Source organism: Eumetopias jubatus, unplaced genomic scaffold (assembly GCF_037043125.1).
Source record: "Eumetopias jubatus isolate StellerSeaLion01/CBP00866 unplaced genomic scaffold, mEumJub1_p1.0 scaffold_5, whole genome shotgun sequence".
NCBI lineage: Eukaryota > Metazoa > Chordata > Mammalia > Carnivora > Otariidae > Eumetopias > Eumetopias jubatus.
Genome location: NW_028274811.1, coordinates 25693878 through 25707905, shown reverse-complemented (window position 1 = coordinate 25707905; position 14028 = coordinate 25693878). Strand labels below are relative to the sequence as shown.

Genomic DNA, 14028 nt, shown 5'->3' with positions numbered 1-14028 from the left:
CCTGGTGCCCTGCGTGGCACAGGCTGAGCCTTGTCCTGTGCCTGGCTCCAGACGATGGGCCCCTCCTGCCGCTCCCAGTGCCCAGCAGGAGGCAGCCCAGGTGGCTGGACGTGGATGGACAGTGTGGCCTGGGAGGTGCAGGGTGGGGACTCGCCATTCCATGGCACTGGGGCCAGAGGAGGGCCGGGTAGCTGAGTCACATCATCCCTCCCCGAGAAGCAGCTCTCACCTCTCTGCTTCCTGCCCCTGCGTGGCCTTTGTGTCGGGGACAGGGGAAGAGGTATGAGGTTTGGTGTCTGAGAGCCTCTGTTTGAGTCCCACTTCCACCACTTGCTGGGGGGCTACGAGCCAGTCACGTAAACTTGCCGCCACCACTCTGCCCAGCTTCTCACCGGGGATGGGGGCTGTTTAAAGTGCCAAAGTGTGAAAAGGCGGTGCAAAGGCTCTGCGGGGTGGGGCTGGTGTGCTGTGGGTACAAGGACAAGCAGAAGTGACGCCCCCCATGCCTGGTGCTGACAGAGAAGTGTACACAGCCGCTTTAGTAGGGACAGCCAAGGCAGGCTGCCTGGGGGCGGGGGTCAGGACGCACACGAGGAGCATGGTCACGGGCACAGCACGTCACGGTCTGCAGTGCCCTGTTGACGCAGTCACTGAGCTGCTGGGGCCCCAGCATGGCCTGTGAGGCCAGCAGGTGTGGGGGCTGGCCGGGTGGACATCACCAGCAAGTGGAGGTATAGGACTTGGGCCCTGCTCCCGCGACCCCCAGCCCAGGGCTCTTCCCCTTTGCTGATCCATCTCATCTATGGACTTGGGAAGTCACTTGTGTTTTTCCCTGAATGGGCAAGGAGTTTCCAGCCTTCTTTTTCCAGATTGAGAACTGGCCTGCCTTGATGGTAGCTCTTGGTGGGGTAGGTAGTGAATCCGGGTCTTCCGACGCTTTCCGCAGACGTAACCTCCGAGTCTGACCGGCCCCATAAGCAGGACTCTCCATGAGCATGGATCACAATAAATGTGGCTTCGTTGGATCCAGATGGATTTTTGCCATTAACTCAGTGGGTTTGAGGGTTTCTACCACGTTGCTAATTTTTGTCAGAGAAGAAAGAATATAGCATTTGCTCTCCAGGAGCTGACATCTAGATTCAACCCAGAATTCAAAAATGCCCTTCAGGTTTATATTGTTCTTCGTCATGAGTTTCATGACATAAACTTTTGGTGACCTGTCTCTCCAGCCTGGGCTGGGGAGCACGTTACTACTGTGGTCTTTAGGTTTAGACTCTTGCCCTTTGAGCGTGCCCCTAGGCTTTTCCTGAGTCACTTGATGTTGCCCCCGTTTCTGGAAAAGAATGTCACAGTGCAGAAATGGGCTGTCACCTGGTTGGAGAGGACAGGCCTCATGTCTAGTGCTTTTCCAGGCCATGAAGTCAGAACTGAAAGCTAAGCTGTCCTGCCCAGGCTCTGTGTGGTGGCAGTGGGATGTACAGAGCCTGGCCAACACGTGATTTAGTGCCCAAGCCTCCCACTCTATAGAGCTGTTGCTGGTGCCAGGGGCAGAGCTGGACAATCGAGCACACCTCTCATCACCCTGCCTGGCTGTGCTTGGATTTCCTTGGCCTTCACCTGAGCCTGCTATGCCCCTGGTAGCCCTGTTGTCAACCACATCAGCAATGCGTGTCCTCAGCCTCACAGCCCTGGACCCGGCGGCCCAGCGGCCCAGCTTCCCTTCCATAGTAAGCGTCCTGGCTCGCAGCTTCATCAAGAGCCACACTGTTCTTCCGGTGGGGAAAGATGGAAAATATGATCTAAACCTGACATTTGGTTCGTGATTCTGGTGGAATCATTCTGGGAAGATTTTCTTCTTGGTATATGATGGAAACATCTGTGGAAATTCCTAGACTAAGCCAGTGCTTTGGAGCCCATAGTCAGGCCAAGACGGCCCTGGAGGAGATGAGAGCTTGGGATTCGTCTGTGCTCAGGGATGGCTCCTGGCTGGGTATGTGGGTTGGTTGTTTGTAAGTTCATAAAATGACTGTTAGCTGGACTAGAATCTGACACCCCTCTCCCCCAGAAAAGATAATTTGTGGGTGTAACATGGTCCAGTTTGGGAAGTTGGGCCCCATGAATGATAATTAAGACGTATCCTATGAGGACATGCACCCTCTCTTCCCAGAGAAGAAAATATAGTGGTCTTTTAAAACACACCCTTCTTTTTTCTTTTTAATAATTTTTAAAAAAGGTTTTATTTATTCATTTGACGGAGAGAGAGAGACAGCGAGAGAGGGAACACAAGCAGGGGGAGTGGGAGAGGGAGAAGCAGGCTTCCCGCGGAGCAGGGAGCCCGATGTGGGGCTCAATCCCAGGACCCCGGGATCGTGACCTGAGCCGAAGGCAGTTGCTTAACCGACTGAGCCACCCAGGCGCCCCCTAAAACATATCCTTCTTAATCGATATGTTTTTAGCATTCTTTTTCTACTTTATGTAGATTGACTCATTCAGCTCATTTATGGAGCATCCCCTATGCATCAGACCTAGTGCTGGGGGCTGAGGTCACAAGGATGGGTAAGCCAGAGCCCTGTTTTCATGGGCTCACAACTCACGTCACCTAGTAGTTTGGTACAGTGTGGTCACTGCCTCAAGGGTCCGCATCCCAACGTGCCTGGAGCACTACGCCACCGGGAGGTGGGAGGAGCAGGACAGACAGATGCCCAGAGGAAGCGCATCTGAGCGGAGTCCTGAAAGATCGGTAGCTGGGGGAGAATAGGAGGAAGGGCATTCTCAACAGGGAGAGCTGTATGTGCGGAGGGTGGGCTGCAAGAAGGAAACTGTCGCTTTGAGGGAGAGTTGAGTGAGGGGATAGCAGTGTGGGGACAGGGCCTGGAAGCCCTGGCCGGAGCGGAGTGATGGGGGCCGGAGTTTCAAACGGAGGCTGAGCAGATGCGGCCAGAGATGCTAGAGGAGAATAGAATCTGTCAGCATTGTCTGGTGGCTGAGCCACCCCCGTAGGACGCTGCGGCTGCCGAAACACTGGCTGGTGCTCCTGGCAAAGGCTAGTCGTGGAGTGGAGGCTGGACACAGAAGCCGACTGCAGTGGAATGAGGAGTGAATGGGAGGTGAGGATGTCACTTCAACAGGTGTGGACAGTTCCTTCACGAAGCTTGGCCCTGTCACCAAAAGGCCTGCTCCAGAACGTTCATGACCTTGTGGTGTGGATAGTCAGAATCCGGAGACAACTCCAGTGCCCATCAGCAGTGGAATGGTATACCTCAATAGAACATTCTACCTCACTGTATGTTGAGTGAAAGAAACCAGGCACAAAAGATTGCGTGATTTCTTTGATATAAAGTTACACACATAATCAACTAGTCTATAGTTTTAGAAGTCAGACTAACGGTTGCCTTCCAGGATAATGGTGCCCTGGATTATTGATGATGTTCTGTCTTGACCTGGTACTGGTTGCACAGGTAAGTTCACTTAAAAAAAAAAAACAAAAAAACCTATTGAACCTTATACTCACTTGGGCACTTTACTATATGTATGTTGTGCTGTAAGAGAATTTATGTAAAAAAAAAAAAATTAGCTCTGAAGGAACAACAGAGCAAGAGTAGAGCTGGCAGAGACCTGGAGGGGGTGGGGGCTTTTGTTATCTTCCTGGAAACCCCTGCAAGTGTTTCTTGGCATCGAGTAAGAGCCACTAGAGACAGAGGAAAGGGAGGTGCTGCTCAGTGGAGCCGAGCCCCCAAAGCTTTGGTTTGGACTGGGGGAGAGAGGAGGCTTCCAGGTGCCACCAGGAAAGAGACGTGCCCTGCCTGGAGAAAGGAGAAAGAGTGGGTAGAGGCATCTCTTCTGTTCTAATTGAGGACACCCAGGGAAGCTCAGTCATATGCAGTCCTTTAGCTGAGCATGAAGATGGCCATCAGCCTTACGTCTGTGGCTGCTCAGAGATGGGAGCTTGGGAAAATACTTTTCTTGACCTATTTGTTTTACACCATTCAGTTCAAGACTTATGTGACCATATGCATGAAACTGCACCTCAATACTCCTGCTGTGCAGCTGTAGGAGAATTTCTTAACCTCTCTTAAGCCCCCACTTCCTTGGATATTAAATTAAGCCATCCGTGGGGCTCCTGGGTGGCTCAATCAGTTAAGCATCTACCTTCAGCTCAGGTCATGATCCCAGGGTCCTGGGATTGAGCTCGAGTGGGACTACCTGCTCAATGGGGAGTCTGCTTCTCCCTCTCCCTCCCCCTGCTCATTCTCTCTCTCAAATGAAAAAAAAAATCTTAAAAAAATGAGGCCGTCTGATATCTGCAGCATAGGCTGTTTTAAGAAATAACTGAGTTACCATGTATGAGATGCCCACCCAGCACAGTGCCCACATTGGTAGGTGTTCAGTAACTGGCTGCTATTAGAGTTATTCCTTGTATTCCTACCAGTTCTCAAGTCTGATTGTTTCAAAAAAAAAGAATGGTGGGCATGTGATTGATGAAAGTAAGGCTCAATCCTAACTAAGATGTGGGAGCCTCAAGCAGGGAGATGAACACTCTGCATTATAAAACTTCCCAAGCATTTCTGTCACCAGCCTCTTCTGTAACCCACCTTTGTGTGAAAGTGGAAACAAGCAGCCAGAGGAACCTCCAGCCAGAGGGCCCAGCACTGCTCCCAACCCCACTCCCAGCCACCCCTGTAGGAGAGACCTTGGGCTCAGCTTCACCCCATGACTGCCCTCACTTGGAGCCAGTGTCCATCCAGGGCAGACCTTCAACCAGTGAAAGGCCTTTCTGCACATCAGCCATGGATGGCCAGCCAGGAATACTGGGCTAAAGCCCAAATGACATTTGCAGAATCTGCAATGAAGAGTTTTTTCCTTCAGCAGCTGGAGAGAAAAATAAATGGGAGGAGGGCCAGCCTGTCAGTAGAAGGTGGGAAAGGGACAGTAGGTCTCATACTGCTGAGATGTCGGGGCCTGGGCAGCAGCATCTCCACTGATGTTGCACCAGAAAAGGAGAGAACTGGTTCTTTAACTTTGCCAGAGGTCTAGTGAAGAATGCTTACCTGTTCTTCTACGTGAGTAACTTGGAAATTTTTCTATATCACATTTGAAGGAAATACTGCCAGAAGCATGCACTATTCCTGAATCAGAGAAGCAAGCAGAACTTTCCAAAGGCTTACCTCCCACCTCCCACCTCCCACCTACCAGCTCGGACCTTGCATCCCGTTCCAGGATTTGTTGTCAACCTGTGCTTCTTCATCCTTCTTGAACACATCGAGGCATGACTTGAGGACATCATTTGAACATTTCTGGGAATATTTAAAATTCTATAACTCATTGGAAGTTTATAAAACCTTACTCATACCCTGCAAGAAAGCTGGAGGAGGAGGAGAAACACCAGAGCGAGAGAGGAGAGGCAGACCACCCGGCCGACCGCCAGCCCTAGCTGGGGAGGGCAGAAGTGGCAGCAAAGTGGTCAGTTCGCACTTTGGACGGACACATGCAGTCCTGAATTCAGACTGTCGGTGGCTTACGACACCCATGAAACTGACCTGACAGTGTGACCAGAGAAGGCATGAGGTGCCTCTGTTTTCATCCAGGGGCAGAAAAAGAACTGCCCCCCACCCACTGAGCAACTTTAAAGGCACAGATGGAGCCAAAGGTTTGTTTTTAAAAGGTGCAAACTTTTCTCATCGTGTTGGAGAGGGAAAAGTTTTGTCTAAGCGGAACTGAGTAGATGCTACCATTGTGTGTGTTGTGGACTGAACTGAATGGAGGCTTCAGACAGTTTTCATGAATGAAGACAACTATCTCTCTTTTGAGATTCTCAGTCACCCACCTTGAAGTTGCATTAGGCATGAGCAAGTCAGCCAGCCTAGCAGATCTAAAGCTCTGTAGCATTGGACGATATTTTGTGGAAGTTCTGATTTCATACCTAGTATTTTGGGGGTATTCCTTAGAGACTTCCAGAACCTGGGGACCCACAGGTGAAAATTTCCAGGTGATACTCTCAGAATAGTCTGTGGACCCAGAGATTCTGTGGGATTTGTACATAGGAGGCAATTCAGGGCTTGGGTTTGAGGAAAGACGCTGGGATGAAAGAAGGACCAGCAGAAGTAAAAACAGATCCCATATATCTTCATTAAAAAAAAAAGAAAGATATTTTAACAGCTACCTATTAAAACCCTGTAACCTTCTATGCCCCCAAATCCCCTCTGTGATTTGGGTCACATTGCATGCACACGGGTGCCAGAGCGCTTGTTAAAACCCAGCCCACCACACATCTTGGTCAGACTGAGACGGGGCCATTCCTGAAGCTCTGGTGTCTGCCAGTAAGTTGAGCACACGGGCCACATGGGATAGAATTATGAGAGCAACTGTGCCTTCAAAGTTGCTCAGTGCGGGGGTAGTTCTCTTTTTGCCCCTGGATGAAAACAGAGGCACCTCATGCCTTCTCTGGTCACACTGTCAGGTCAGTTTCATGGGTGTCGTAAGCCACCGACAGTCTGAATTCAGGACTGCATGTGTCCGTCCAAAGTGCGAACTGACCACTTTGCTGCCACTTCTGCCCTCCCCAGCTAGGGCTGGCGGCCGGCCGGGTGGTCTGCCTCTCCTCTCTCGCTCTGGTGTTTCTCCTCCTCCTCCCGCTTGCTAATGAAGCTTTGGGCCCTCTCCCACCAAGTGGAAGTGGGGAGGGAGAAAAAGGAAGTGGGAATGGGAAGTCGAGAGATGGTTTGGGGCAGACCTTTAAAACCTGCTCCTTGTGTCATGGCCACTTCTGGGAGTTGTCTTGATCGCAGGCAGTGTTCTCTTGGTTGGCTGCTTCCTTTTCCACTTCACTCCTGCCTGTGGCGCACACGACTGCTTCTCCCTGAGTCAGGGGGAAACTGGCCAGTGGACAAGACTCCTTTTTAACCCACCATTCCCACTACCACCCCCTCAGACTGCTGTTCTTTCTGCAAACTCCCCATCCAGTCCCTGGGATTTATTATTTGTTTGCAGACACACTTCTCACATTTCTCACCAGGACCCTCGACTGCAGGGAACGTGATCGAACTCTGAGTTAGCGTGGGTTTGGGCTTGGGAAAGAGGACCCCCCCTTCTTCCCACTTCGATGGGCTATAGAACGTGTGGCTCTCTCCGAAGAAATTCTTCTCACAAATCCACTCCTCCCCTCCTTCTTCTTTCTTCTTCTTCTTCTTCTTCTTCTTCTTCTTCTTCTTCTTCTTCTTCTTCTTCTTCTTCTTCTTCTTCTTCTTCTTCTTCTTCTTCTTCTTCTTCTTCTTCTTCTTCTTCTTCTTCTTCTTCTTCTTCTTTCTCCTCCTCCTCCTCCTTCTCCTCCTCCTTTTCTTTCTTTTTCTTTCTTTCTTCCTTCCTTCCTTCCTTCCTTCCTTCCTTCCTTCCTTCCTTCCTTCCTTCCTTCCTTCCTTCCTTCCTTCCTTCCTTCCTTTCTTTCTTTCTTTCTTTCTTTCTTTCTTTCTTTCTTTCTTTCTTTTTCTTTCTTTCTCTCTCTCTCTCTTTCTTTCTCCTCCTCCTCCTCCTCCTCCTTCTGAAAGCCCTGTGAGGTGGGCATTGTCCCTGTTTTACAGGTAAGCGAACAGGAGAAATGGCTTCCCTGTGTTCTGCTGGCAGTGACGGGCAAGGCCAGGAGTCGAGAGGCCAGTTAGATGTGTGTCCTATCCACCCTGACATGAAATGGTGGCCAGCTGGTCTCCCTCCCCAGCCTACTGGGCCCTGGGCCCCCACCTAGCCTCTGTCTTCTGAGTCATTCTAGCAGACCTGGGTTTCACTACAAGCAATCCTGAAAGGTCTTATCCAAACAAAGGGAGAATATCCTTCTCGCGTCCTAGCTCTGCTGGCGAGCAGGCAGGAGGGGCTGCCCCCGTGCCCTGCTCCTCTAGCCTGGCTTGAGCCTGGGGCCTTTCCAGGTGCTGCATGCAGCAAGGAAGTCCTCTGCCAGCACAAATGGTTGCTGGATTCTGGAGACGAGACCTGCTCAGCCCAGAGAGCAGCACAGGGTACTGGGTGCACGTGAGGAGCCTGGGGGCTGAGATCCCGTGCTCCCTGGGGAGGCAGGAGAGGGGAGGACACAGGCCACAAGTAGCCAACCTGTCAGGCCTTGAGGCACCCTGCCTGTGGGACTGTGTCGCCTGCCTTCCCATCCCAAGCTGCTGGGAGCCTCAGGGTGAAAGTCTCCGGCACAGCATTCATCTGCCTCGGACTCAGAAGTGTCCGGGACTGTCAACTTGGGCACTCTCCTCAAGCAGTGACCCTTGAGCTTCCAACTAATTTGCCTTTTTGCTTTCTCTTTTCAGGGAGCCCAAAAGGTGCGATGCTCACCCATGGGAACGTGGTGGCTGATTTCTCAGGCTTTCTGAAAGTGACAGAGGTGAATAAAGTAGACTCACTAAACAGGTGTCTCTTGAGGACACCCTGGAGCCTCAGAGGTTTTTTGTTTGTTTTCTATTTTTTCCCCCTGATGTAATCCGAGCTGCCTTTCCCAAGCAGGAGTTTCTGTTGACATTAGAGCAATCCAACTTTTACAGACACTTTAGCCCACAAGCCCTGAAATGATCCATACCTGATAGATAGCCAGTTTGATTTCTTTTTTTTTTTTAAAGATTTTATTTATTTATTTGAGAGAGAGAGAATGAGAGATAGAGGGTCAGAGGGAGAAGCAGACTCCCTGCTGAGCAGGGAGCCCGATGTGGGACTCGATCCCGGGACTCTAGGATCATGACCTGAGCCGAAGGCAGTCGCTTAACCAACTGAGCCACCCAGGCGCCCTAGCCAGTTTGATTTCTAAGAGTGCTAAGATCCCAGGAAGAGAAACATGTAAACCTGCTTTTCATTTTTTAACTGCAAAAATTGAGATATCTGTGGTTTTGTGTCTACCTTTATTTAGAAAGTAATCCTTAATAACTGGTTTATCACATAGGTCAAGGTTTAATTCAGTCATTTTGTGTTTAAGGACTACTAGAGTCTGAGAAACAGTGGCAACGACTAACTTGTAAGACTGTACTTAAAAAGGTAAATCTAAAGTAAAAAAAAAAAGTTTGATATCTTGGTCTGACAAAAGCATGTTAGCATTTTATAACTGACTAAGAAAGAAGGACGTTTTTCCACAAGTGGTAAGTATCTCTATGTCCTGCAAGTTTCCTTAAGGAGAAAGGAATGTTCCTTTTCACATAAGTTAGGCTTTTTCTCCACTGTGGAGAAAAATCACTCTTCTACATTCATGCCAGATGGCATTATGGAGCATATGCCCCCCAAACACTGATAGATTTTTTTGGTAGAAGACGGTGAGAGGCTGTTGGTGGCTGAACTCACGTCGGGAGCCATAAACCAGGTTCCCAGGGCTTGTCCAGACTCGTTCAAAAGCCAGCCCTGGAGAATGAAGGCCCTGTGAAAGGGTGGGGGGCAGGGGAGTCAGCAAAGGAGAGCTCCCGAGGGCCCGGCCTGCCCCTGAGCGCAGGCCTTGTGCAGGGCTTCCCCTCCAATCCTTGAGGTCAGGCCCCTGTGTGTGTCCTGGCCTGGGGGGCACAGCAGGGCTCCTCTCAGCCTCCCCTACGGGTCTTGTCCCCAGGCCGTGGCTTGCGAGGCCTGGTTCAACCATCTGTTTGCCTGGGGCTTCTACCCCAGCCACAGTTGCTGCAGACCTAGGGTTCCCCAGGTCCCTATTCCAGAAGAAGGACTAGAAAGTGCCGACAAGCCTAGCCCCTTGGACTCCCTGCCCAGGTGGCCCAGGGAGATGGCGAAGGGGGCCTGGCCCCGGAGGAGACTTCCCTGCGGAGCTCGACTCTGCTGGTTTATGTGTGCTTCACTGGGCTTTTTGCTTCTGCAGATAACCTAGACCCACTGGCTGCGCCCTAACACTCAGCTTCCTGCGCTGCCCTGTCTCTCTCTCCCTCTGTCCTTCCTGCGCCTTTCATCTTCCTCTCTCTCTCTCTCACACTGTTTCTCTCTCTCTCTCATCTCGCCTCTCTCTCTGTTCCCCCCTCCACCCCCCCCATTTCCCTTCCCCCTCCCTGTTCGCCCCTCCAGGACCATTTTCTCTGTATTGTTTTATGACTCTCTCGTCGTCTTCCTGTCAGTGTTTCTTTCCTTTCTGTCTCCCATGCCCGTCACCTGCAGAAAGTGATCTTTCCGAGACAGGACGATGTGCTCATCTCCTTCCTACCTCTGGCTCACATGTTTGAGAGAGTAATCCAGGTAAGACGCCCACCTGACTGACCGGGCCTTGCCTGGGCTCCTTCTGTTTTCTTACAGAGTCAGTGGGCTCCCACTTGTGCGGATGTGCACATTTCCTATTTGCCTTTAGCACACATGTTTGAGCGAATGGTGCAGGTAAGGCCCTGGCTCCAGGGAGGCACAGTCTGTGCCCAGAACCCAGAACCCTAGCAGAGTGTCACTTTGTCACTGGTGCCATGAGGTAGAACTAAACTGCCCTGTCCTCGGAAGGTACCGCAGGGGTCAGGGGACCTTGGCTGCCCGAACTGTCCCTTCTGTGAAGACTCCAGGGATGACCCCAGGCCTGCCTTGTCTTACCAGTGGAGATACCTTAGCCGAGAGTGGCCCCAGCTGGCGGCCCGTGCTCAGAGAGGCTCACAGCTTTGCAGACGTGTGTTACGTTCACGCTCTGTGCACTATGGCTCCGCTTATGGCCACGACACTTATATACCATAACTTCCAGAACTCATGAACTCCCGGAAAGGAAAACAAGACAGTAAAGTTGGGGAATCAAACTACCATGACCCCTCGCTCCGGAGATAGGATTGGCATTATGATCAGCCCTGAGACTGGCCTTGTGGGGGTGCAAAGGGAGCGGGGGAGTCCACATTAGGCTGTGGGAACAAAGAATTTTCCAGGCACGTGTCACTCAGGGAACCAGCTTGTGAATAAGCTGTGTCTTTTTTTTTTTTTAATTTAATTTACTTATTTGAGAGAGAGAGCGAGAGAGCACAAGCAGGGGGAGCAGCAGAGAGAGAGGGAGAAGCAGGCTGCCCTCTGAGCAAGGAGCTCCATGTGGGGCTCGATCCCAGAACCCTGGGATCATGACCTGAGCCGAAGGCAGATGCTTAACCAACAGAGCCACGCAGGCTCCCCTACGTTATGTCTTCTAAGCCTCTCCCATCTTGCTTGGGGGAGAGCTGGTATATTAGGTCATGCTCTCCAGCTTTTCAGACCTGGATTAGAATGCCATAGTTCATTACTATGAACTAGTTTTGTGACCCTTTACCTCTCTAAGTTTTGCATTCCTTGCCTATAAAATGGAGCTATAAATGCTGCCTCACTTGTAGGGTTGCTATGAGCATTAAAGAAAGGAGCATGTATTAGGCCCCAAGCATATTCCTAAACCCATTAAGAACCAGCCAGCCCCCCGCCACTTGGCCCCCTACCGAACAACACCCACAGCCAACATTAACAATGTGTCACAGTATTCATGGGCACTGCACACCCTTCCAGAGTTGCTGAGATGTCCCTGGGGGAAATCCACAGACCTGGAACAGACCTGTTGGTAGGGTTCAGTACAGCTCAGAGACCTAGGTCCCCAGGGAGGTCCTTGCCCAGGGCTTGGGAGTTGAGCAGGAGGGAGCAGGCACCAGTGAGCCTGGCTGCTCTGGGATCTCCCGGCGGCCCAGGATTCCCCTCCATCTCCTGCTGCTTCACCCCGTGCCTAAGTGGGACTTAGTGGGGGGGGGGCAGCTCAGATGGTATTCTTGAGTGTCTCACGGCAGCAGCCAGCGCTGGGTTAGGGGGTCATGGGCGCCCTCCATGTAGGGCAGAGCTTTGGACCGTAGCCTGGAGTGACCACCCTGAGGGACTCCTCCCTTCCTGTCCTCTCCCTCCAGTCTGTTGTCTACTGCCATGGGGGACGCGTCGGCTTCTTCCAGGGAGACATCCGTCTCCTCTCAGATGACATGAAAGCTCTGCACCCCACCATCTTCCCTGTGGTCCCTCGATTGCTGAACCGGATGTATGACAAGGTGAGCCCCGTAGGGAGTCTCTGACCAGGCTGAGGCGCTGTGTATCTGCTGTCCAGACAAGGTCTGGAACCCCAGGCAGGCTTACCATGCCTCCTCCCTCAGGTCCTAGAAGTTGCGTCCTCTCTTGTATTCCTTCACCCTCACCTTCCTTCTCCTGTTTTCTTCCAATTCTCTAAAACCCTATTTAAGGAGATTTTCTCTTCAGGAATTTCTATCCCTACAACGTGACCAGACGCTGGTTAACTTTTAGCTGGGTATCACACATCCACTGATCTCCTGCAGAGGCAAAAATGGAGTGTGGCTTCTCTGTTGGTCAGGCTGTGGGAACAAAGGTCTTCTTCCTGGGGGTGGGGGGCATCTGTTAGAGGTAGTACACACAGGCCCAACAGCTGTCTTCCAACTTCTGTTCCTCAGATCTTCAGCCAGGCAGACACACCATTAAAGCGCTGGCTCCTGGAGTTTGCAGCAAAGCGTAAACAGGCTGAGGTCCGGAGTGGAATCATCAGGAATGATAGTATCTGGGATGAACTCTTTTTTAATAAGATTCAGGTAAGAAAATGAACAAGTGGCACCCAAGTGGCCTTATAGAAGAATTTGAGAAGCTCATTCCAGTGGCCTGTAATCTTACAAAATAACTCATTTGCTCATTAAATCAAAGCTTAAGCTACCATAGAATAATTAAAGAACTCATTTTTATTATCTGGATGTGTGTGATATTTGCCAAAAGGCAACCAGCAAGAAGGACTCCTGGAAAGTAGGTCCCTTGGTCTCCACAGACATGGGGGCAACTTTGCCCTTGGGTGGTCAGGTCCATCAGGAGCTCCTGTGGCCTAAAGTTTCTCTTGCCCCTCCCTGTAGGCTTGGCCATGCTGGCTTTCCAGCAGCACTAGGTTCTAGCCACGAGGCCAAGAATCTTCCTTTCCCTTCTTATTTCCTATCCGTTCAACCTCTCCCAGACTGGGCCGATCATGAATTTCTCACTTGTGTATCCCCACGTTAAGTTTTCAGGCTCTGCATTACCCAGGGAATGTGTGTAGCTAATTAGTGGCATTACTCGTTTTTTTTCTTACTACTCTATTTTTAGCTAAGACAATTAATATTTAAACTCTCTTGGCTCAACTTACAGAAACAAAGTGCTTAAAGAATCTGTTGTCCTCTGCTATGCATAGTAAATAGAGCAGAGCATGGTATTGATTTATAAATGAGAAAAGGCTATGCCATTATGAAGGAAGGGGGAAGAAATTGTCCTAAGTAATTGTTTTGGCTGCTTGTAAATGATGGGAGAGTGAGGGAAAAGCTGTGTATTTGAAGGAAGGGAGAGCCAAAATTATAGAATAGCACAGATTAATGGCATTTACCTCAAAGACACAGAGGAGTTGGCCATATTGTGGGTCGAGTTGCAAAGCTGATTGGGTTGATTTCGTTTGAAAGGAGAAGGGGCTTCTTCAGCCTCAGGCCTTCTCTTTCATCCCTTCCCTAGGGCCTGATGGGGTCCAACTGTTGAATGCCGACCTTGGATGAGGCCCACATGGGCTAGATGCCATCTCCAGCAGCACAAACTTCGGCAGTTTCCTTTCTCTTCCCACAGGCCAGTCTTGGTGGGTGTGTGCGGATGATTGTCACTGGAGCGGCCCCCGCATCACCGACAGTGCTGGGATTCCTCCGGGCGGCTCTGGGGTGCCAGGTATAGCCTTTCCACGACTTTCCCTAGGGGCAGTGGAACATGTGCTCAGGGCAGAGCAGGAAACCCACTACACCCTCTCCTGAAGAGAGAAAGATCCTGGGGGCAGGATTTTAGTAGGACAAAAGCTCCCTCCTCTGAGGATGAAAAAGGCTCAGAGTCAGTGAAAGCCAAGATGATCTTGTGACATTCTGCAAAGTCCAGGCGTACCCACTCTGGGAAGAGGGGTCAGTTAAACTCTTTATGGGCCACCGTTGTGCTAGAGAACCCATGCCACACCTGTGCCAGCATCTCTGCATTCTCCATCCTGCAAAATATCTCCCCACCTGGAAAAGGAGCACTAGAGAGGGGGATGAAAGCCCATTGGTGTTTTGT

At 50.9% G+C, this 14028-nt stretch overlaps 1 protein-coding gene across 8 annotated transcripts in view; it reads left to right on the top strand.

Annotated features, from left to right (window-relative positions):
- The window catches only part of ACSL6 (acyl-CoA synthetase long chain family member 6), a 40990-nt gene that overhangs the window by 7232 nt on the left and 19730 nt on the right, over nt 1–14028 (top strand). For 4 of the 8 annotated variants that reach the window (XM_028103593.2, XM_088023606.1, XM_088023605.1 and 1 more), the window contains 5 exons: nt 8301–8374; nt 10120–10197; nt 11838–11972; nt 12387–12521; nt 13561–13656. In XM_028103593.2, the coding sequence (XP_027959394.1) occupies nt 8301–8374; nt 10120–10197; nt 11838–11972; nt 12387–12521; nt 13561–13656 (518 nt within the window). Of the gene's footprint in view, nt 1–8300; nt 8375–10119; nt 10198–10254; nt 10333–11837; nt 11973–12386; nt 12522–13560; nt 13657–14028 lie in introns of all 8 variants that reach the window. The other 4 variants (XM_088023603.1, XM_028103595.2, XM_088023604.1 and 1 more) reach the window with 2 other exon arrangements.